This window comes from Pseudorasbora parva, chromosome 8 (assembly GCF_024679245.1).
Source record: "Pseudorasbora parva isolate DD20220531a chromosome 8, ASM2467924v1, whole genome shotgun sequence".
Classification (NCBI taxonomy): Eukaryota; Metazoa; Chordata; class Actinopteri; order Cypriniformes; family Gobionidae; genus Pseudorasbora; species Pseudorasbora parva.
Window position 1 is genome coordinate 16750623 of NC_090179.1, and position 26271 is coordinate 16776893.

Sequence of the window (26271 nt, forward strand, 5' to 3'; positions counted from 1 at the left end):
GGTTCGGGTTCAGAGATTGAGGAGACATGGTTATCATCTGTGGACCGTTAGAGACACGGCAATCAGAGGAGAAGGAGCGAAGGACGGATGACAGAAAAGGAGGGTGTACAGGAAGAAAGCGAGAGGAGGGTTCTGCTGATCAGATCAGACAGCCAAATAGATCTAGGGATATATAGCGGAATATCGGCCAATGTAAGCTTTTACATTTATGAATGTGGAAAATGTTTTCATCCACTCTGTGAGTAAGATATAAGTTCATGTACATCCTGGAAACTTAACGCATGACTTTGGAGTTGCAAGCACTATGCAAGGTAATCATCAACATTATGCATCGGCCAGCACATTTGCATGAAAAATTACAGAAATATTATTATTTTTTAAATGTATTTTTCTTTATTAACATTATGAAATATACACCGATCAGGCATAACATTATGACCACTCATAGGTGAAGTGAATAACACTGATTATCTCTTCATCACGGCACCTGTTAGTGGGGTATATCAGGCAGCAAGTGAACATTTTGCCCTCAAAGTTGAGGCGAGTGTATGGATGCACTATGAGAAGAAGGCAAGCCAGTGGAGGAATAGTTCAAGAATGGTTTGAGGAGCAAAACATAGAGTTTGAAGTGTTGACTTGCCCTCCAAATTCCCCAGATCTCAATCGATTCGAGCATCTGTGGGATGTTCTGAACAAACAAGTCTGATCCATGGAGGCCCCACCTCACAACTAACAGGACTTAAATGATCTGCTGCTAACATCTTGCCGCCAGATATCACAGCAAACCTTCAGGGGTCTAGTGGAGTCCCTGCCTCAACGGTCAACATGTCAGGGCTGTTTTGGCAGCAAAAGGAGGACGGACCAACAGAATATTGAAATAATGTTATGCTTAATCGGTGTATAGTAAATAGATGGTATATGATTATAGCACCAATCATTTGTTACGGTTACCTTAGATACCTTATATGCAATGTAAGTTACTTTGGATAAAGGCATCTGCCAAATATATAAATGTAGGTATTTTACAAAGAAGCAAGCGCTAATAAAATGATCTGCTATCTGCATTAGATCAAATCTATGAGCCCTTTCCTCGATTTCTTTTTTTCACTAACACGAAAGCTGCTTGATGTTACAAATCCTGAATTTCCACTGTATCGCCCACAACCAGACCAGCACAGTCTATTAGCAAAGGTTCAATCCCAGGTCAATCAATGGTCCATCGGAGGTCATTTCCAGCGTATGACCTCCTATCTGCTTCTGCGTTGGAGAAGCCCCTGCTATCACCTCACCACACCGGCCTATCCACGACTCCTCAATGACTGTCCATTCAGAGAGGGGCCAATCTGAAACCCGGCTTACCACACAACACATGCTTTACACCACAGAGATAAGCCTTGTGTTTGGGATTAGAGGCTCGACTACAGGAAATCATTATCGGACTGTTCTCATTTCTCTCCTCCGGTTGTGAGAGTCCAAATGCTACAGGGCCGTTCAATGTGATGTTATATGGTACTGAAGCCGAGTTTAAGAACTGAGACATTATCCACCCGCTGTGAGAAGGGAAGGCTTTTAAATCACAGAATGCAACATGCTGCAAATGTCATTTTGCATAACGTTGGCAATTTGCTTTGCATGGATTCTAAAGCTGAATGATAGTGTGTGTACGTCTGTGTGGTCGTCTCCAACTAACCCGACATCTACATGCAGAATTATAGGGTCCAAATGTTCTTTGTGTACAAGTAACTGCCTAAATTACGGATTCCTCATGTTGGCTCTCCAGTTGAATTACATGTTTTCCTGCAGAGCTTGTTCAGTGTAATTTTTGCAACATTATAAGGAACCAAATCAATATTCATAATGTGTCAGAAAATAAATGTGTGCCTTGGTATACATTTTTTTGTTGTTGTTGCTAGGATCTCAAAATAAAATGGCAATGAGTTTGTAGTTATATGTGCAAGTAATGCATCAGATTGGCTTACTGGTATATGGAGCACTGCAACTACTCTTGCAATGGTGCATTGTGGGGATTATGTTTTGCCTGAGTTTCATTAAGGTCACCTGCATCTTTAGATGTCAGCATGACTGTATAACCTCCAAAAACACAAATCTAAATAAAAGGGCCTGTATTCACTATGTAAACATGCAGCTAGTGTCTAAATACAATGACAATATATGTAGATGAGAATCTGAAAGTGTTCATTTTTCATAGTCTGCTAGAAATGCATAATTCATCCTCTTGTTACACACACACACACACACACACACACACACACACACACACACACACACACACACACACACACACACACACACACACACACACACACACACACACACACACACACACACACACACACACACACACACACACACACACACACACACACACACACACACACACACACACACACACACACACACACACCAGATATATGGAGCCGAGAGCAAGAGACTATTAATGTTCCTTAAAGATCGAGGGAGTCAAACGCATCGGCTTGTCAATCACACACACACAAAAAATACACTCACAAGGTGATCACTCACTGTCATCTGCTTTCATTTCCTGTGCAGGTCAGTAATCTGATATTAAACCATCCTCACACTCACACACACATTACGCCAGGATGAAACACTATGGATCTCAACAACAACAAACGCCACAACTGAGCACTAAATAAATGCATTTAAGTCTTGATTACAATGTGGCAGACAAATTAAAGTGATTGATCAGGACAATTTAGCAGTTTCATTTTAAAAAGCATCTCTAGGACCGCCAGCAGCTTTACAGTATGACATAACGGATGAAATGTGGGTCCCTCCTCTAGGAGCTAAAGGCTGAATATTGGATGCTTTGATCAGGTTAAAGCCATGAAAAATGTGACTGATTATTCTCATAAAGGTTCAGCTGTGTGTTTCAGTGCTCAGGCACTATAAGAAAACAGACCGAGTCAAAATCATGAGGAAAATCCCCAGCGGAAAAAACACTAGAACAGATCTAGTAAACATCACGAGGAAAGACCTCAGTGAAAAAGCATGAGGAAAACCTTCAATAAAAACCTCCAGTGAATAACATCAAAGAAACGTCTATGTCAAAAATCCTGAAGAAAACCTCCAGTGGGAAAACCATGAAGACCCCAGAGAAACCCGGATGGACCTTCATATTGAAATTCACATTCATGCATACTTCAGTTTGAAACACACACAGACACACAACCTTATATAGGCACACACACAAACATCTGCATGCCTCCAAATAATAGTTTTGCCCTGAACGGTGTAGAGCACAGGAGAGCAGTGAAGAACAGTCTGTAGATAAGGCTCTACTTTGCATTTCAATGGAGCTGTTCTGCTTTCTATGCACTTGGCCTTTAGCCACATTACTATGTGTGTCGGTGTACGCACACCACCCAGCCATTCCATGTGTCCCTCTGCCTCTCGTTTTCAAGTTTATGTGTGTGTGTATGCATGTCTATCAGTCCATCTGTTTGTCTCGCTGCCTCGCTGGTAAGAGTGGCTTTACCAGCCCAGACAGATGAACTAGAGATCACTGTCAAAATAAACTCAATATACACACATGCATGGCAAGACAATTAGCATTTCTTGGGAAAATAAAGTGGTTAAAAAACTCAATTTAGGCCATTCTTGAAGTTTAAAAGGCAATTAATTACATTAAATCATTGCTATTTTTAAAAAAAAAACATTTAATGTACTATATGCACATACAGCATTTAAGGTTTATATGCATTTAAGGTTCAAAACATGCCATTAAATTTAAGTCTTCATGATAATGACATCACACCCAACTCATTAACATATGACCGCCCATATATACATTTCAATTAATAGCAGTATGCGGTAACTTGGCCTGCCCTGATGAATTATAATGTAGCTTATATCAGTTTAGTGAGGTTTTCCAATAACAACAGATGCTAGTCACATTTAAAAATGTCTAAAAGAAACAGCAGTGAAAAAAAAAAAAAAAAGCTCAATTCTAGGGGTCAGAGAAAAGGTCAAAAATGGCCATGAATAACAAACTCATGATAGTGCAAGAAGCCTTGAAAAACATGGGCCCTGTCCCAAATGTGCACTTAATGTGAACATACAGTCCCATGGCCTTCATCCGTGAAGTCCATGAGATCATGGGGTGTCCCATTCATCATTTTAGGTTTCAGAAGGGTGCTCACAAGCCCTCCACAACACTCAGTTGAGGACCTGAAGGGCTGAAAGTGCCTCAAAGATAAATAGATAGATAGATAATATATCTTATTATCTTATATTATTTATAGATATTATAGATAATAATTTCCCATATGGATAAAATAAATTGAATTTTTACTTCCAGAACCCGACTGTTGCACCCTATAATGTCCCTTAAAGGCAAGTAAACATGCAATTAGCACAACGCACTTATGATAAAGAAATAAACATAAGGGCAGAGGTCTTCACTACTGACACATTTTCTCATTGACACCCTCCCTGGGCCGCATCGCAGACTGAGCGGCCAGTGGTCAACTCCAGCTGTTCTTTAGATCACACTCATAAACTCCCAAGCCTTGTGAAGGACCCCACACCGCCTATCAATTTCAAACACCAGCAGGAAGGAGACAAGGGACAGGAGGGGGCTCAGATTTCATCCCCTCAACATACGTTGTGGTACAGGAAGCTTAAGTTACCCTCCCTCCTCCCTATTCGCAGCTGTCCGGGGCGGCAGCAAGACCTCGCGCTCCCACCTCACTCCCAGAGTAACAGGAGTCAAACTCAATAACTGCACAGATAACACCACACGGTCACAACAGCACCGCACGCACTATTAGTCCAGCACAGGAAGAGGAGTTTGAGAGAGATAAAGAGAGACAACAAATCAAGAATGCAAAGTTGTCTCAAGTTTTGAGACAGCTGATGTCGTAGTTCAGGCGGATGCCTTCAATCGGCCAGGTTGATTGAGTTGTGTTGTAGGTGAACTGAGAGCAAGGTTCAAAAACACACCATCCATCAGAGCGACGGGAAGCATTCTCTGATGATGACACTTCACTGAAACGGCACTGCGGCTTGTACACGGTGTGTGTGTTCAAGCAAGAGAGTTTGCAGCATCAGCACTCGGCACCAGCACTTTTTTCTTGGAGAAAATAACAGATTGTTCGCTTCAACAGAGAGCTGAATCAATTTCCTCTGTCCTCGGTAAAGGGCGGAGCTGAATTTGAGCTCGCAAACGCACACGCGCACACGCACGCACACACACACACACACACACACACACACAAACACACACACACACACACACACACACACACACACACACACACACACACACACACACACATATGATGGATTACAGGCCTTAGTCCTGGGGTCCCAGGAGGCTTTGCTTCAGGGGTAACGGGCAGACATTCGTAGGGTGAGGGGTATCTGCTTTGCGTACAGAGCCGAACGCTAAAGAATTACGGATATTGGGGGTCCGACAGGTCTTTAGTGGTCATCGGATCCAATCCCAGGAAGAGCACTGTCGGAATCCAGCAATCTCATGGAAATCAACGGCATGGTTAGATGTTTGGTTCAGATGGTCAGATCTGACGAGGAACCGCAAAGGAACTTCTATTCGGTGAGCAACTGGCACAGTACAGATACACAAACATGTCTGCTGTGGTCTGGAAATGAAAATGAAAGGGTTGAAGTCAATAGTCTGGACTTTGATTGGATTTAAATGACCATACGGAATGATTCGCCATAGCTCCTGGCTTTTTTGATGGCAGGCAATCATGTAATGGAGTTTTAAGTAGTTTAGGGTCATAGAGACCACACCGAATCAATGTAACACACACATACACACAAGCAGAGTCGCATGTTCAAAAACATGGAAATGGATAAATGCATTCTCATGCCAACAAAATGCGCTTGGACTTAAAGGGATACTTCACCGTTTTTTCATATTAAACTATGTTATTCCCTTAACTAAGATGAGTTGATACATACCTCTGTCGTCTGAGTGCGTGCACTTAATCTCTCTGAGGCGGGGTGACATTCTGATAGCATTTAGCTTAGCACACTAATCACAGTTCATTCCTATGGAACCAAACAGAGATCAAGTTAGAAGCAACCAATCAACTCCACGTTTCCCCTATTTAAATACAGTTACACGAATAGTTGGACGATCAAGTATGGTGACACAAAATAATACGTGGCGCTTTTTTAACCGAGTTAAAAAGGAGAACTATAATGTATGGCGGAATAGCACTTCTGAGAGTACTTCAACTCGGCGCAGTAAAAAGTCCCGGCCGAAACATCTTCCCTCACATCTCCCCCTCCCTCTCTCATTTCCGTAAATAGAACCAACGTGATCTGCACGCCTGCATCAGTAGTAGTTTGAGCAGAGTTGACGAAGTACCAGTTTGTAGGAAGATAGTTTGAACAATCATGGTTATAATGTGCGTCGTAAAGGGTTGTGAGAACAAGGCGAAGGTATTTAGTGCCGTCATGTTTCACCGATTTCGGCAGAAAGCTTGGTTAGCTGATTTGAACATTAATGCAACAACATCGCTGGAGATTCTGAAGAAATGGCGTGTTTGCTCCGAGCATTTCACATATTACCATATTGACATTAAAGCTTATAGTGTAAGGGGAGTTTTTATGTTTATTTTCTCACTGCGGTTGCAGGTTTCTATATTGAGAGGTTCATCTCATAAAATCTGTGTTTGTTTTTATGATGTTCTCGTGAATGTTCCATCTGTAATATTAAACGTTGCTATGTTAAAGTATACTAATATTGGCTTTTGTCTTTTACTTAAGATCACTTGGAAAGCTGACACAGTGCCTGTTGATTTGGTGACACTAAGTTATAACGTTTCACTACGGGCTTAGGCTTATACTTCATTTTTATTTCTGAGCTCACTTCTCAAGTGCATCAAACAGTCAAAAACTCTGTATTGCCTGTCTCACAAGCGCACTGATTTCGCAGCAAAGTTACTTGTGTTTACTAGGTTAAACAACAGTTTGATAAGCTAAAGTTACTGCCACCTGCACTTCAGGACAACCAAATACCATGCAAACGGACACTTACAGTGTTAGGTGATGATCCACTTTGTTGTGTTCTTGCTTTGATTATTGTCGGTGTGGCAGAATCCTTTAGGCGTAATCCTGTGGAGGTATAGTCCGCCTGTGTGACATGCTCGGAGCAAACACGCCATTTCTTCAGAATCTCCAGCGATGTTGTTGCATTAATGTTCAAATCAGCTAACCAAGCTTTCCGCCGAAATCGGTGAAACATGACGGCACTAAATACCTTCGCCTTGTTCTCACAACCCTTTACGACGCACATTATAACCATGATTGTTCAAACTATCTTCCTACAAACTGGTACTTCGTCAACTCTGCTCAAACTACTACTGATGCAGGCGTGCAGATCACGTTGGTTCTATTTACGGAAATGAGAGAGGGAGGGGGAGATGTGAGGGAAGATGTTTCGGCCGGGACTTTTTACTGCGCCGAGTTGAAGTACTCTCAGAAGTGCTATTCCGCCATACATTATAGTTCTCCTTTTTAACTCGGTTAAAAAAGCGCCACGTTTTATTTTGTGTCACCATACTTGATCGTCCAACTATTCGTGTAACTGTATTTAAATAGGGGAAACGTGGAGTTGATTGGTTGCTTCTAACTTGATCTCTGTTTGGTTCCATAGGAATGAACTGTGATTAGTGTGCTAAGCTAAATGCTATCAGAATGTCACCCCGCCTCAGAGAGATTAAGTGCACGCACTCAGACGACAGAGGTATGTATCAACTCATCTTAGTTAAGGGAATAACATAGTTTAATATGAAAAAACGGTGAAGTATCCCTTTAAGAAAACAAGATATATACTTGTATATATTTATGTCTTTTCTGTGCCATTTAGATATCTGGCAGGATGTAGACACAGCAAACTGAACAAAGCAGAAACATTTGTTTACTTAAAAAAAGGAAAGAGGCTAAATCCTTTCTGCTAATCCACGATGACCATATGATCATAATGGATGCTGTCCTATATAATCTGAAAGCCACTGAGATCAGCGGCGCACAGAGCTGTCTGGCCTACTGTAAAAAAGGCATTATTACTATTTTTATTATTATTATTTCAAAGTAGCAGTGGTGTAAAAATGCATTGCAATTTTTTTTTAATGAAAATAAAATAAAACGGTGGCTACAACTGAATAATCATTTGCAACTACACACTAATAATTTTGTGAAAACTCAAAAGTCAAATATTTAAATACTACTGACGAGTCATGCTTTTGTTAAAACTCAAAACCCATCAGATGCCCGGTCTGGCAGGTCATGCATACGCTCCAACATAACAATTAAAAAAGCAGTAGCTCGAATCCAGTTCAGGCCATTTGCCAACCCTTGTTCCTTTCCCCATAATTTCTCTACTTTCCTGTCAAAAAGAGGCAAAATCCCATAAAAATAAAATGTAAAAACTTTATCACTCGCAAGGGAACAAGAGTGAGCTAACAAAAGACAGTAAGAGAGAGTGAGAATGGGAAAGGTCAGTGTGTGCGTGTATATACTGTACTGTGTGTATGTGTGTGTATTTCCAGGGTTCCAAGGGACCAATGATTAATCTCCTTTCCAGAGGGCTTCCTCCGCATATACATACAATGAAGAATCATTTAATATCATCTGCCCAGCTGACCGATTAGCCTCATGCACACTAAGATGTGACCGTAAGATAAGCCCCAAAATCTGCATGGCTCCATCTCACCGTGGCCGCTGCGTATGTGTGTGTAACGTAACATGCTGCTGATAAGGAGGTTGGTCTTTATGGTGTGGGCGCTGACTCCAGCACTGCAGATATACTACGGTGACACATTCAATCAGGGATTTTATTTCTTTCTCCTTTATCACGGACTAGAGATCCGTTCTTCCTCCACCTCTCTGCTTGCACCTCACCCTCCCTTCCTCTTATCAGAAACCAACATTCCCTGTGGGCCGCGGATGCATCCTGACATCCGTCTGCTTTCAGCTTAATCACCAACCCCTAGAACCTGCACAATCCGGATCCCATGATAACGCGGAGAGAGCGCGAATGCGGGTCAGAGGACCCAGACAGACACTGACATTTACAATCAGGTAAATGAGGATGACTGCATGTGAGTGTGTGTTTGATTCATTTACTCACACACACACTCACTTGTACCCAAGATGAGATTTTAAAAGCCAGCCAGACGTTTGTATTCTGGATGGACGGGATGATGGAAAACACCATGCTTGGCAGAACTGCAAAAATACAGAGTGTACACAATTATAGAATACCGCTGACAGGTTTGCATATATCGGCAACTTTATGACTGCAAATGTGGCTCTTTCAGTCTAAATTTAACGTAGTGCCATTTTATGAAAAACATAATATCAGAATACTTATATTATTATATATAAAATGACAATAATTTTGCTACATAATGCAACTATGTTCTGCACTGGTGCCAGACTAATTTTCTAATGAATCCTCAAGAAAGTACATTTAAAAGTAAATTAATAATATTAATAATATAATTTTGTATTAATAATTAATAATAAAAAAGTAAAAATTGTTGAATTTATGGAAAAAAATATTATATTGGGATATATACAAACGGTTTGGGGATTTTCAGCATTATTACTCCAGTATTCAGTGTCACATGATCCTTCATAAACCATTCCAATATGATGATTTGATGCTAAAAATAAAATAAAAAATAATATAATTTCAATTTTACAACAGCAATTATTTGAAAAAAATAAAGAAATATTTTGTAATATTGTAAAAGGTTTTACTGACTTTTGGAGAATTTGATGCATCCTTGCCGAGTAAAAGTATTAATTACTTTTAAAAAATATTACTCATAACGTGATATCAGATTTTTATCATACCACCCAGCCCTACAAGCTAAGTGTGTGTGTCCAATTAATTTCAACCTCTTTTATTAGATTTGTCTGATGCCGGACACACAGTCAAACAGCTTGAGACACAACAGAAAAGCTGAACACAAGAAAGCGTAATTTTTCCACTAATTACTTCATCTTTCAGTTCCAAACGCTGCCCAGCGATACTCTTAATTGCTGAAGTGCCAAGCTGAAGCGTATCAAAAGAACCTTTTCAAACAGGCCAGCCAATCCCAGGCTGGTGGCCTTTTAACACACCAGCGATGACATCTGTTTCACCCTTCCTTCATTTACATACTTTTTAAAGGTTACAAGTGAACGAAACAACATGTTTTGTCGCCAAGACTCAAACTACATACACGCGTTCACGCTGTTATTAGCGCAGGCCATTAGCAGACACAAACACATACACATTCACACCTTATACGCTTAATTAATGCCCCCATGTTCAACAAGCTTGTTGCCCTCAGATTTATAATGCACACACCTCTCTACCTGAGAAGAGATGCAGGGGGCTAATTAACATTTTCCTGGATGACTGTGCGCCCCAGGTGTGACTTGTCCCATAGCGCCTGCACACAAGCTACGGCCGGAGATTTCACCACTTTGGCAAATTTATTCAAAGCAGGGCTTGCCTCAGTCTGACATAGTCTTCACAATGATTTATGAACCTGCTCATTGACCCAGTTTATCCCGAGAAAGGAAAGAAAAAGACCACGAGAGAGAGAGACAGTGGAAGAGAGAAATAAAGAAAAAAATAGCAACAAAAGAACAAAATATCTTTCCCAGAAGCAAGGAGTGCCACCGGGTGCGGCCTAGATCCAAATGTATCCATGATATATAATAAACAATCAAACTAAAATTTATTCAAACACCTTCACCATTTTCTCACGTTATCAGTTTATTCACTATAACTCAGAGTTAATCTGTGTCAGAACAAATTCCTCTTGATAATGTCAGATAACGTCTCGGGTTATGAATATAACCCATGTTCCCTGAGAGGGAACGAGACACTGCGTCATCGTAGATGACACATCGGGGAACGCCCTCGGCGTGACGCTGCTGAGTTCATATCAAAAAAGTCCAATCTTGATTGGTGTTGCGTAATGACGTAACGAGTGACGGCATACCCGGAGGTATAAAGGGACGCCGGCACAAGCAAACGCAGCTTACTGCTATGAAGCGGGCCGCTCTGTAGATAGGCGGGGCTACGAGACGCAGTGTCTCGTTCCCTCTCAGGGAACATGGGTTATATTCATAACCCGAGACGTTCCCTTTATCGAGGGAACTCGCACTGCGTCATCGTAGATGACACATCGGGGAACGAGTACCCACTAGTCCTCGCCTATCTTGCACCCCATGACATGAACCGGAGTGCATAATCAGGGGGCGAGCACCCTAGCGCCTGGCGTCGCCGGGAGGTGCAGACTATAATACCTCACGAAGGTATGCGGTGTGGCCCACCCAGCCGCCTCGCAAATCTCTTGCAGAGAGGCTCCGGAAAGGAGGGCTACCGAGGAGGCCATGCCCCTGGTAGAATGAGCCCTCACGGCTATAGGTGAAGGCAAGTTGCGCACCTGATAGGCCGTTGCTATTGCCTGGACAATCCAGTTACTAATTGTCTGTTTCGCTGCAGGCAGCCCCTTCCTAGGTGGACCAAAGCACACTAACAACTGGTCTGACTTCCTCCACTGGGCAGACCTCTCCAAATAAATCCTCAATGCCCGCACCGGGCAGAGGAGGTGAAGCCTGCCCTCATCTGCCGTCACATGAGGCGGGGGATGAAAAGCCTGGAGAACCACCGACCGTACCGCATTAGACGGTACCTTGGGGACGTATCCCGGGGTCGGCCGCAAGATAGCTTTCACGTTGCCTGGGGCAAACTCCAAGCAATTGGGTGTTACTGCCAATGCCTGAAGGTCCCCCACCCTCCTCAGAGAGGTGATGGCTAAGAGAAAAGCTACCTTAAGCGTGAGGTTCTTGGCCTCAGCCAACTCCAGCGGTTCGAAGGGGGCCTCAACCAACCCTTCGAGAACCACTGCCAGATCCCACGCAGGGATCCTAGAACGAGCGACAGGTCTCATCCTCCGCGCTCCTCGGAGGAACCGTACAACCAGATGGTGCCTCCCCAGAGGTCCTTCACCTAATGGTGCGTGGAAAGCTCCTATCGCTGCCACATACACCTTAAGTGTGGATGGGGTAAGCCCGGCGGAAAACCGATCTTGCAGAAACTCCAGTACTGAAGCCACAGCGCAGTTCACTGGGTCTACTTCACGGTCTCTACACCATATGGAGAACACTCTCCACTTCAAGTTGTACAGCTTCCTGGTGGAAGGAGCCCTGGAGCTGAGTATAGTCTCCACGACACCTGCTGACAGCCCTTCCTCTATGAGCTCTGCCCCCTCAGGGGCCAAGCCCACAGGTTCCATAACTCTGGCTGAGGGTGAAATATCGAGCCCCCCGCCTGAGTCAACAGATCCCTCCTCAGAGGAATCTGCCATGGAAGGTCGTCTAGCAGGTCCATAATGTCGGAGAACCATACCCTGGTCGGCCACCGGGGTGCTATCAGAAGCAGGCGAATGCCTTCCCGGCGAACCCGCTCCAGAACTCCCGGGAGCAGAGCAATCGGGGGAAATGCGTACAGACGCAGCCTCGGCCACGCCTGTGACATGGCATCCAGGCCCAACGGAGCCGGATGCCTGAGGGAGAACCAAAGTGGACAGTGGGTCGTCTCTCGAGACGCAAACAAATCCACTTCCATTCGGCCGAACCTCTCGCATATGGCCTCCACCACCTCTGGATGGAGACGCCACTCCCCGGGCCTCAGCCCCTGCCTCGACAGGATGTCTGCTCCCTGGTTCTGGTCCCCCGGGATATAAACTGCCCTGAGAGAAGACAGTTTCCCGTGGGACCACAGGAGGACTTGATGCGCCAGTCTGTACAGAGGGCACGATCTCAGACCCCCCTGATGATTTAGATACGATACCACGGCAGTGTTGTCGGATCGTATCAGGACATGGTGGCCGCGAAGGTCCTCGAGAAAACTCCTCAGAGCTTTCCAGACAGCCAGCATCTCTAGGCAGTTGATGTGCCATGAAGCATGCTGGGCTGTCCAAGGACCTCTCGCCCCTCGGCCTTCCATGACCGCGCCCCAACCAGTAAGGGATGCATCTGTTGAAACGGTTTTCCGGCAACACGATGCTCCCAATACTAGCCCCAGGGACAGAAACCAAGGTTTCTTCCATATAACCAGGGAACGAATGCATTTGCGCGTTACCCTGATCATACGAAAGGGATTCCCCTTCGGAGAAAACCCCTTGGTTCTCAGCCACCACTGTAGCGGTCTCATGTGGAGCAGGCCGAGTGGAATCACACTGGACGCTGCTGCCATGAGACCCACCAGTCTCTGGAACTGTTTGACAGTGATGCTGTGGCCCAACCTTATACTTGAGACCTCCGCCCGTATGGTCTCGATACGTGCGGGTGACATGTGTGCCCGCATCGTTACCGAGTCCCACACTATTCCCAGGAACGTAATTCTCTGGGAGGGCGTCAACGTGCTCTTTTTCGCGTTGAGTCTCAACCCCAAACACCTCATGTGTGCTAGAACAGCATCTCGATGCTGAACTGCCATATCGTACGACCTGGCCATGATCAACCAGTCGTCGATATAATTCAGTACCCGGATGCCCTGGAGTCTTAGCGGAGCCAGGGCTGCATCCATGCACTTCGTGAAGGTGCGAGGTGACAAGGCTAGGCCAAAGGGAAGGACCCGATATTGGAACGCTTCGCCCCCGAAAGCGAACCTCAGGAACTTCCTGTGACTGGGAAGGATGGAAATATGGCGTCCTTTAGCGTCCTTTAGATCTATCGTGACGAACCAGTCCTCGAACTGGATCTGACTCACGATAACAGGAATGGTTAGCATCCTGAACCTGTATCTCCTCAGAGACCGATTCAGAAGCCTGAGATCTAATATTGGACGCAACCCCCCATCCTTCTTGGGGACTATGAAGTACCGGCTGTAGAACCCGACCTCCCTTTCTGGCGGGGGGACCCTTTCTATCGCCCCTTTTTCCAGCAGAGAGCGTACTTCCTGCCCCATTACCCCCACCTGCTCGGGACCGACCACTGTCCAGACTATCCCCCCAAATTTCAGGGGGGGAACTCTGAACTGCAGTCTGTATCCCCGTTCTACAGTGCGCAGGGCCCACACAGAGATATTCGGAAGGCATGACCATGCGCCGAGATACTCTGATAAGGGGACCAGCCTCTCGAGGCTGGTCTGGGGTATCAACCGAACCTCTGCCTCGACCCCCTGAAGCGGATAACCGGCAGGGACTAATCGAGGCAGATTTTCGGTGTGTGAACGCAGTCGCTGCTCTGCCGCAGATTTTATATGTGCTGGCCAGAGCCGCGCGCGAACATGGGGAAACGACGTGGTCCGGAGCCCTTTTGACTGCGAGAGCACAACATCGATTTCCCGAGAGCCTCGGGGGGAGAACGACCTCGGTCGCTCCGCCCCGTGGGGGACAGCTCTCAGCGGTCCTGCCGCAGCTAGGACCGCTTGGAAGCCTTCTTGGCCTGAATAACCTCCCTCAGGTCGGTCTTCGGCTTTGAAGACTTCCCGCGAGAGCGTCGCTTCTTCTGCCAAGCTCCCTCAGGAGGGGCACGAGAAGCGACGCTCTGCTTCTGCACCTCACGGTGCGAGGAGCCCTCTGCTGGCCGAGACTGCCCGCTCGAGGCAGCCTTGCTGGAGGAGCCCCAGCGGCGAGGGATGAACTGGCTGAGAGCGGCCGCCTGCTTTTTCACCTCCTGAAACCTCTCGACGACGGTGCTCACAGCGCCGCCGAAAAGGCCAGAAGGCGAAACCGGGGAATCAAGGAGAAAGTGTCTGTCTCTCTCCCTGATCCCCGACAGGTTCAGCCAGAGATGCCTCTCCGCGCACACCAAACCCGCCATGGAGCGGCCGATATCACGGGCCGCTTGTTTGGTGACACGAAGAGACAAATCCGCTGCCTTCCTCAGCTCAGTCACATCCTCCGGAGAGGGACCCTCGCCCTCATCGAGCTCCTTCAGCAAGTCCGCTTGGTAGGCCTGCAGAACCGCAAGAGTGTGCAGGCACCCACCAGCGCGACCAGCCGCACTATATGCCCTCGCCACCAGCTTCGAAGTCTCTCGGCATGGTTTCGAGGGCAATGCCGGGGTCTTCAATGAAGCTGCTGTCTCGGGAGAGAGGTGGCCCGCGAGCGCCTCTTCTACCCTCGGCAGCGCAACATATCCCTTCTCAGACGCTCCCAGCACGTTAGCGAAGTCAAGTGCAGGGGGCGTAGTCAAACGTGCTGAGAAGGGTTTCTCCCACGCCCTGCACAGCTCACTGTGCAGGTCGGGGAAAAACGGCAGACCCCGGCGTGGAGGCTGGGCTCGACGCTTGAAGAAGCGCTCGTCCAGCTTGCTTGGCGGCTGGACGTGCACTTCCTCTTGTGGCCAATCTAAGCTCAGCTTGGCCACAGCGCGAGTCAAGACCTCCACGAGCTCCTCCATAGCCTGCGAGTGGGGTGGCGACTGCCCCACTGCGCCTGCTTCGGTGCTCATTGTCAACGATCCCTCGGAATCGGACAGCGTGAGCACCTGATCCTCCGCCTCGCGGGAAGAAGCCGCAGCGCGGGCTTCCACACGTGGCGGAAGATCCTCTGAATCGTCAGAGGAAGAGAGAGATGCCTCAACATTCCCTAATCCCGCTGACAGATCCAGCTGCGAGCCCCACGACCTGCGGCGCCGCTCTGCCTCGGCAACAGCGGGCCCAGAACCGCGAGGCTCGCGAGGCTGACCGGCCTCGTCAAAGACCGCCAGCCGCGAGCGCAGTACTCTCAGCGGCAGCTTATCACATTCGCCGCAAGCCGCTCCCTCGAGAGCGGCCCGGGCGTGCTGCATGCCGAGACACTGCACACAGAGCTGGTGTGTGTCCGTGCCCGAAATAAAGCGCGGACAGGGAGGCACACACCGTCTGAACTGCTCGCTCGCCATATCTAATGATATAATAAGCCCTACGGGACAAACAACACCAAATAGACAGACAGAACACAGAGCGCGACCGCTGAAAGCAGGAAGCTGCGTTTGCTTGTGCCGGCGTCCCTTTATACCTCCGGGTATGCCGTCACTCGTTACGTCATTACGCAACACCAATCAAGATTGGACTTTTTTGATATGAACTCAGCAGCGTCACGCCGAGGGCGTTCCCCGATGTGTCATCTACGATGACGCAGTGCGAGTTCCCTCGATAAAGGGAACTTTGATAGAAAGGTCTGTAATAGATTACAATCAACCAATCAGCTGTCAGCTGAATTTTGCAATAACACTTTACAATACAGGTGCAATAATATGCATTAATTCATGCTTAAATAATGCATAAATAACCATGAGTTAATGTATGACTAATGAAGAACTAAACCATTTATTAATGATTACTGCATCGGCAACTAATGAAGATTCTACATGATTAACAGATTAAGTAATATAAGAATAGCTATTAATTAAATATGACATTATGTTTTAATTCCCTAATATATATATATATATATATATAGCTTTTTAATAAAAATAATGTACATGAATGCACATAATAATTAACTCATTCACAATTATTTCAAAAGCCATAACCACAATGACATATTACTTAACAATTAGTTAATGGTCGTGCACCTCAACAAGTAGTCATAACACAATGACACCTTTGCAAAATAATTAGGTAATGATTAATTAAAGCGGACAACTGGAAGTTGAAATGCATGGCTTTGACCCATTGTGGTAATTTCTGCTAATAGTTCATATACTATGGTATTAGGGTATTAATACATGATGACACATTTAACTAATAACAATTTAATGATTACTTACATTTATTAATCATATATAATCCTCATTAGTTGTCGATGAGTAATCATTAATAAATGGTTTAGTTCTTCATTAGTCATACATTAACTCATGATTTTCTGTGCATTAGTTAAGCATGAATTCATGCATATTATTGCATGTGTATTGTAAAGTTTTGCAAATTTTGTTTAATTTTGTTCAGTCGGATGTGTAAAAGAACACATTAACTAAAAAAAAACACTTAAGCAAAACATGGTCAGGTCAAAGTGTCTGAATAATTTTGGTCCCAATTGTTTTGTAAATTTTACTGGTAGTCCACTGTAAGAATTTGTGGGGACAATATGTAACAGTTCACTTTGCTATCCTCACTTGCTTAAATGATCTATAGTCTCCTGCACCCACTAGTGAAAAAAATTTATATCTGGTGTCTAAATAATTTTTGGTTTGACAGTACATCATAGAGAGCAAGAGTATATAAAAGCTTTTCACAAAAGGGTTAAATTAAGCTAAATTTAAGATAATAGCAGAATCCCAAATCACTTTCCATACTTCCTGTAGTGTATGCAAATATAAGATTAATGTGTACCAAATCACGGTATATAATTTTTTTGTTGCTAAGACTAAGTCTAAATTTTCTCTAGTTTAGCAAAAGTTCTTCAGTGGATGCCAAGCAGGCTTATATTTCCTACAACAAAGAAAAATGAATAGTTTGATGCCATTTTTGCCATAGCAGTCTTTAAATATATCTTTGTTAGCCTCTAAATTCTAAACAAAATAGGTGTACTTTTATGTTAATATGCCCCAGCTTAACAAAGACATTTATAAACAAGTCATTTATTCAGTATGTTGATTTAAAAAAATGCTGTATATGTTATGTATATACTTCAAGTATGTCTGCATCACCAGTGAAGTATGTGCCTTTAGGCTTCATGTATTCGCATTGGGATTCAGCCAATCGCTCCCTGTGGCCTGTCAGCACCTTTTCCACTCTCTCCTTCTTCTGCTCTAATTAAGACCTTATAAATGACAGGAAAGGAATTGATTTATGTTGAGGTAAGCAGGAAGACATTTTTTGGTTCCTTGAAATGGAGAAATTGACCATTAGAAGTGGCGAAAGCACTAAACTACAAAGAGACAAATTCACAAGAAACAAAGAATTGTGTCCAAACGGATAAGCGATAAATCTAATAGCGACAAAATGAACCCTGTTGCATCTTCCCTTTTAACTCTCTAGGACTCAGACATCCGTAACCAGATCTGTGTATCTTCTTTGTTGCATTACTGATGTTCAATTGTTAAAGACTAGCGTTTGAGATAATCCTGCTTTAGCGGACACCTCCTTGCAATCTGCCTCATTATTAATAATGCAGCGAGCTCCTTTCACAGGCCTCTCTCTGCTTCCTGCGACCCAGCTTGGGGTCCCTCTGATCGGGCGGCTCCAGTGGTCCACGGCGAACGCCTGCCTGCAATCTGTTTCAACAGAGCCATTCACTCAGCCCGCGGGGGTGCAGACTGACCCCATGCGAGGAGAAGAGAGACAGAACCATATATCGCAACAGGAGACGACTTGTGACGCGAAGATGAAAAAGTACTGGGCTTGTAACCAGGTTCAGAACCCCTAAAACGAACGTCGCAAAACAGTCTGGAACATTCGCCGCATTTTTCAGTTTGTCACTGAAGGCCAGCTGTTTGTTTTGGAGGTGAAGGTTTTATACGTATGTGGGTCTGGGAGTATTTCATATAGATCAGATATACACAGCTGGCTATAAAATCAACATTTACTTCTTGAGAAAACAGCGCCGCTTCAGAATATTTCTACGATGTGACAGATGAAACATATTTTGCTTGGAACAGTACATGAGATGAATCGGTTTAGATTGGCTTTACTTCTGTGATCACTCACCAGTAAAGAGAAGTTTTATTAGTGGAAATTGTGTAACGTAACACAGCTGAGGGGTTTTGTTAAAGTACAGTTCCTGGTCTTTCCTGCTGGACGGTTAGTATCCGCTGTCCTGCTAACCTTACGACCCTTCACCTCTCACCTGAAAGTCGTAAAACATCCTACAGCTTATTTAAACCCGTTCAGTCAAATATGGCTGTGTCTGAAACCGGAAAAATGCTGACTTAGCAAGATATTTATGGAGGTAGGAAGCATTTCAATGTTTGGTTGAAAGAATAAAAATAGAGCGTGATGTGTAACTTGAATTATAAAAGCCAATTGTTGACTTGACTTGACTCAATCCTAGACTACATTTCTACCAAGATATAAGTACAGTTGTCACCAAATATTTGCTTGGTTACTTACAAGGAACCTTCATCCACAAAATAGTGCCCTTTTAGATTGGGTTTCAGACAACATCTGACATAGCGCCATGCTGGAAATGTAGAGAGCTAGTGAGAACAGAGAGGAGGAAGTGAGAGAGATACAAGAGCAAGCGGAGAGGAAAAAAGGAATAATCGGGGACTTCATCAATTTTTCATGAATTTTCATTTAGGCGAGGAGACCCCTCTTAGTGCAATCGATAGATCAAGCTCAAGCTGCTGTCACACAGTTAGCACCTGGGGGCCGCCACCACCGCCTCGGAAGAGCTGAGAGGATCAGAGAAAACACACCCCCTGCCAGCTACATGAGTGAAAACACACACAACACACACAAAAACTGCCTTTATGCCCTCCTATATATACACCCTATAACCCACAAAACAGTTGTGTATCATAAATTACAAGTTAAAAATAGAAAATGTATTCAAGAATGGCACAGAAAAGCTTCCCACAATTGCTAGCTCCAAAGTTACCCTTTGCAAAAACTAAACGCAAACATAATCTCCGCATTTCTACCCTTTAACCCAAATCACCATCCTGTATCATCAATTACAGGTTAAAAATAGAAAATGCAGCAGCATTCGAAATTTACTGACTCAAAACCTTCCCACAATCCCTTCATCTAGAGTTACCCTTTCCTACAGCTCAACACACACACACGCGCGCGCACACACACATCCTCTCATTACTGCATGGGGTCTTGGCGGCAACTTACAGAGCCAATTTAGTTATCTATTCATTCAATATTTATCATCATATCCTTATTTCATGATGGATCGCTCCTATTTTCATAACAATGCATAAGAGAGGCCACGGTATTGATCAGCCCAGGGTTGAAACAGACTTTAAGATAGCAGCTCACTTAGACTGCAGGTCTAGACTACATACCTTGAAGAGCAAAACCAATACTCCTTAATCTCTAATGACTTTTGCCTTGGCGTATTGTCCAGTTTGCTTTTATGTAACACTAAAGATAATGAGGGCTTGAAAGTGACGTGCTCCAATGTATTCACTAAATCACAAACTCCCCAAGACAATAGATGTTAGATCAGCCTAGCAAAGGAGTCATTTAGCAAATGATATAAAATAAGATAAAAAATAACAAATGTCTATTAGAAAAGCAAATGGAGACAGCTTAGCTATCACTCATAATGGTCTCTTGGTTAGCTTCGGGATTTAACCACTGTGAATGTGCTCTCTCTGAAAATGCAAGTCAACCCAACAGAGACCCATCTTCAAAGTCGAACCCATCTACAGGTTGTCAGTACCCCCACCCCCCTTCCAGATTCAGCCTTCCTGTGTAGAGTGTCTACACCCTCCCTTCTGCACCTAGCATGCACTTTAATCTGAGTCTGTGGCTCTGTCTTTCCTTGTCATTTCCATTTTTCAGTCAGAAGGAAAAACTGCAAGCCTGGCAGGTTGTGCCCAAACAGACTGACAAATCAAAGATTTTCTAAACATATGGAGAGCTATACCAAAGAGCTAACTGTAAAATACTTTTCAACTCTTGTTTTGGAACTAGGGAAACCAGGCTCTTTCCAAAATCCTACAGAGGCAATACCAACTCCAACAATACCAAGTTCTATAATGTAAATGCTGGTCCACAGGGTACATACAAAAATTGTTCCCACAACACTGCTTGTTACTGGTAATCAAGACAATAATTGACGAAATGCCATACTTACATGCTACTTCCAGTGAAGCATTTCGACTGACTGCCTCCCCCAAGTAGTTACGTGCCACACAAACGTATGCCCCCTCGTCAGGTTTGCTTCGACGGCCGTGTACGATGCGCAGGAAGAAGAGCGAGCCGCTGGGCAGGAGCATGCGGTGAGATCGAGGGTCATCTTTGTCAGTTTCAACTCGTTCTCCATCCTTGTACCACTCCACGGTGGGGGTGGGCCGCCCCTCCGCCTTGCAGTTTAGGGTGGCTGGCTCGCCCTTGGATACGATCAGATCGGAGGGGTGTTCTACGATCCGAGGTGGAGAATCTTCCTGCCGCAGACGGGATCCTGGAAAAATTGAGAAAATGGAAGACTTGTCAGAACCAACTTCACAAAATAGCTTCTACGAGAAAATGTCTTACAGGCTTTTCACAGGCAACAAACATTTGAGCTCAATCGTGGAAAGACTGGAACAAACCAATCAGCATTAGTTTTGGCAAGGGGTGTCCAATCCTGCTCTTGGAGAATCAATATCTTACAAAGTCTAGCTCTAAATTAACTCAGTAGACCTGTAAGTTTCTAGTCATTCTGAAGACCTTGATTAGCTGGTTTATGTGTGTTTATTTGGGGGACAGGACAGTCGCCCACCAAGAGCAGAATTATTCACACCTGGTCTTGGCAATCACCATCAAGCCATTTTAATTTCACAATTAAATTTAGGCCAGAAAAAAGGTTTGAGTTGGGCAAATCTGAATAAATGCTCCCTTAAACAATGCTACTCCATTTAAGTGCAATATTTCTACTGCCCTTTGTTCACTGAGCATACAAAAACAATAATTTTGAAACGAGAATAGCCATATCAAAAACACAACACGGCTCTCTGATCCAGCACACTAATTTAGGGTGCCACATAGTGAGCTGGCAAGCCATTGGGGACTTGCCCTCTGTGACAGAGAGGTTCAGGGGTTTAGACTCACACTGTGTTAAAATGCTAATCCCCTGAACGTTCCCCTGCATGGCCCTGCATTCGGTATGGATAATGCTAGCAGCCCACGCAAGGAGTCTGGCCCTTATGATAATAGATTGCGGAAAGAGCAGTGTGAGCCTTAACCCTAGAGATAAGGAGCCAGAGGCCACCCTGAATTTACATCACTAAGGCACGGGCCAAAGAGGGACAAAAGCGGCCCCTGATCCACCCGAAACCTGGCCAAAAAAGAGAAGCTAAGCTAGAGCCGCCAGCGCTGCCATCAGATGAATGCTGTAAGCTTTACACGCTTCAATAGCGCATAGCTGGCGTGGAAACACCCTTGAGATAGTAAATGCAGATTTTCTACTTCTTTCAGGGATTTGAATTGCTTAACTCTAGGAGTGACTTTCCAAACCTCCAAAAGGGGGAAGGGGGTATGATTTTAGCATGTGATTGTTCAATATGAAAGGATAAGAATACATATATTTGTGTCAGGTTTTGCTATCTTTGTGTAGACTACATCGTGGGGGACCGAAGTCTCGTTTCACATCCGAAAAGGAACATTTACAGCAAGGATCATTTACATTAAGGTTCAGGTTTAATGGTACAGTTAAAGTCAAAAAACTATAATTAGCTTAATTTATATAGAAAAGTTAATGTGAGGCCACCACCATGGTAAATAAACATTGTGCATTTGTGCAGATAAAATAAAATACTAAATACTAGTAAACTAGCATGACATCTGGTTTCCTCAAATAATGCAGGAACATATGTAAGATTATAATGAAGACAATCAAGCTAGTTACATCCACAAATGAAGCTCAATACAAATGAATAAATACGTAACATTTTAAAGGAGTAACTGTTTGCTCATTAGCTTGTTCATTGGCTAAACCTCCCGAGAGACTAGCGTGCTAGCATAAACAGCACTGTGCAGCTTTGTTTGTTTAGCTCTGCTAAAACAGCTGTTCGCTAGCCGTTTGTTCAACATAAACCACTGCAGAGTGCAGGACGGACCTCCTACACTATAAGAGACCCAGCGGCAGCAGCTAGCTTGAGCTGAAGGTGGCCGTGTCCTCTCCTGGGATGGCAGGTGTGCAGCGCTGATGTACAAGAGTTCATTGCTGTGCTAAACTCTTTCGGTTGCTGATATACGGAACTGCAGCAAAACTGTTTAGGATCACTGCAAAATGAGCGCTGCTCATTCTTAAAGGGTTAGTTCACCCAAAAATGAAAATTCTCTCATTAATTGCATACCCTAATGTCGTTTGACACCCGTAAGACCTCTGTTCATCTACGGAACACAAATTAAGATATTAGTGTTGAAATCCGATGGCTCAGAAAGGCCTTCATTGACACCAATGTCATTTCCTCTCTCAAGACACATAAAGACACTAAAGACGTCGTTACAAAGCCCATCTCACTACAGTGGCTCAATCACTTTATGAAGCGACGAGAATAGTTTTTGTGAGAAGCTTAACAGTAGGACCAAGACAGAGCATTTCAGAGAAGCAAGTTTGTTTGTTAGTGCGCAAATATGTTTCGCTGAGTCTGGCATGTTATAGTGTGCTGTAAAGGTCTGCTCTCTCCCGCAGTACGGACTCTATTAAAGGGAGCGATGTCTCCCACTTCACCTAATTTGTGCTAATTCCTGCCATTTCCCTCTCATTGATTAGTGATCATTCCGCCTGTCTGCTATCTAAGTGAGGCCACACACAAGACCCAGAGCAGGCTGGGGGTCACACAAGGGAATAGCTACTGACATGGCAAGATCTTATCCTGTACCTTCCAGGTTTCGTGTTTACGCTGTGCTGCATACTATGAAACTGAGCTCTGCTGAAGTTTGCAGATACACTGATTTTGCTCTCTCTCACCGCCTCTCGCATTTCTCCTTCTCCCTCCCCCTGGGCGGTCTGCATCCCCCCAAAACCAGGGGTGTCAAACTCATTTAAGGTCGAGGGCACTTATACACACTCGGTGTACCCATGCAGAGAACATTCTCTCCTGAAACGCACAAAGTCCAAAATCAATTTAGACACACACCAGTTTTAATTAAATGAACACAAATGTTTATATCCTGCTTTCACCAATCCGAAGTAAATTTTTGATGTTGCAAGAAACTAAATGAATGAACCAGTAATTAACATTATGACATTTATAAATGATGTGGGTCAAGATAAGGGGATGATGGGAGGACCAGGTCCGCCAAGAACACACACGCACCCGCATATTAACTGTTATCTCAATGGAGCATCTGTTTAGCTTCTAATCGAAAGCCACTGGCAGAGACTTTTACATGACGGAGGTGAATATGCTTACACTTGCCATGCGATTCGATTTTTATTAGTCTAATTTCTTTTAATCCAATTTGTATTCCAATCTGCAACCTCTAATCGTCTGAACCTTGAGGCACCATCTGCTCGCTGTATTTTTTTCCTTTCGTCTTTTTATCCAGGGAGAAATTTTGCTCAGCAGATGCTTCTAAAATTGTGATTTTCCCTGTTAAGAGAGGAACAGAAGGAAATATGAAAACAGATAAAGGATAAAGCGATAAAAGGGAATCTTATTCTCTTCATAGCATAGAGTAAACGGAACCCGTTTTTGATTAGGTGATGGGTAGTAATTTACTAAAAGTAGCAATTTTGCAGTAGCCTGACAAGCCAGACCCACATCAAGATGTTTGGTCTGGAAACTCACCATAGACAGGGCTAAATCCGAGGGGTGGGATAAACGGTTGTCTTTCAAACTCCCTCTGTACGCGATAGGGTAGCGCTACAACCAACCAGAGCAACGAAGGTGAAACAGAGCTCCTTGATAGATTAAACATTCACTGTATCCGGTCGGCTTTTTAAGAATGACTTCAGTGCCGCTCTTTGTTCTTTTCTCAGAGAAAAGCTTAACTCCAAGTCTTCCAGAGTCGCGGTCAAAGCTGATTCGAAAGACCGCCGTTCGCCAGTTTCTGTGTTTACTAGAAGCACGCAAACGCAACTCGGCTGTCATTATGTTAAGCCCCGCCCACCGACTCTATACACGATGTGATTGGCCCGACAAGAGTTTGCCGCTTACAGCTCAGAAGGGTATTGAGAGTTCCTAGACGACACTCGCGGGCAGATTAGATTTGCTGCCGCTAGGGTGCGTCTAGATTTCTAGGCTAATTTTGCAGCCCTGAGCCAGATAAAAATTCCATTACGTTTAATGTTACAGTTTTAAGTAGCCCAATAATGTTTTTTGACCTCTATAGATCTACAACAGGTAAACCTTGTTGCTTTCCACTCTTCAATAAAAGTGACCGCAATAAAAATACAGTGACCGCAATAACAGGGTCAGTCATACAGGCTGACAACCCTCACACACACACACACACACACACACACACACACACACACACACACACACACACACACACACACACACACACACACACTCCATTACCCCTACCACACTTGTGGATGTATCACATGAAAATGAAAAAGTAATTTTTCTATATTTTCTCCCATCAGCAGACTAAGCCACTGGCAAAGTCAATTTATTTCCTTCCCACTCTCTGTCTCTTTGTTTCCCTCTCTCTCTCTCTCTTTCTCTCTCTTCCTGCTGCCCTCTCTTAATGCGATCATTGCTTGTTGTACAATCAAGTGCTCTTGGCCGCCTGGGAGAGTGCTCTTTACTATGTCTCTGAGCACACACCATTCAAATAGCCATTTCCTTTTCCATTGGACCCCCCAGCCAGCCCACACACACACAAGGGCATATATGCATATGCACGCACATTTGTACTGGGGAACACACATGCATGATGCATGGAAAACTGTGTCGAATTGTCGGCATTTCAAGAGAGTTTGATTCATGCATTCATAATCATTCATGATATGACAGGCAGTGCACTGGTGCAATATACATACACTTTCCAGAAGGTATATTTTAGTGGCACAATTTAAAAATACAGAAAGGAAATAGAGAGAGAGAGAGAGAGAGAGAGAGAGAGAGAGAGAGAGAGAGAGAGAGAGAGAGAGAGAGAGAGAGAGAGAGAGAGAGAGAGAGAGAGAGACCATAAACAAAATGTTCTATACATTAACATTGTTTAATGCAGTGCAGTGGAAACCTACTGTTAGTTCATGATTAGTTAGTTGACCCTTAAACATCGGGACTTTAGTGACCTGGAACATCCTTCACTACCCCCCTCCTCATTCCTTTTTCTAATTTTATACATCAACCTAGTGTTCCTTAATCAAACTATATTACCAGGGGGAAAAAAATCACAATTATTTTATGTATAAATTGAATTAGGGTCACTAATGACCTGAGGTGTGTCGCGGACAGAAAACAAAAGATTAGGAAGAATCATAAGCAAAACTTGAAATGGCACTAAAGACCCGAATATGTACTAATGATTGGCGAAACATTCGTGCATTTAAGGGTTAATACATGTTAGTTATGCTGCCTTCACGTGCTATCGGAATGCTCATAAATACAAGTTTTCAAGGTAAAAATTGCCCATGAACGCCCCCTGATGTCGTGTTTACCACTGGGAAGTTCGGAAATAATTTTGAGACCCAA

The 26271-nt window shown here is 44.2% G+C and overlaps 1 protein-coding gene across 4 annotated transcripts in view; it reads right to left on the reverse strand.

Annotated features, from left to right (window-relative positions):
- Window positions 1-26271, reverse strand: part of robo2 (roundabout, axon guidance receptor, homolog 2 (Drosophila)) — a 606500-nt gene that overhangs the window by 192835 nt on the left and 387394 nt on the right. For all 4 annotated transcript variants that reach the window (XM_067450218.1, XM_067450216.1, XM_067450219.1 and 1 more), the window contains one exon: window positions 20772-21098. In XM_067450218.1, coding sequence (XP_067306319.1) covers window positions 20772-21098 — 327 coding nt within the window. The remainder of the gene's footprint in view (window positions 1-20771; window positions 21099-26271) is intronic.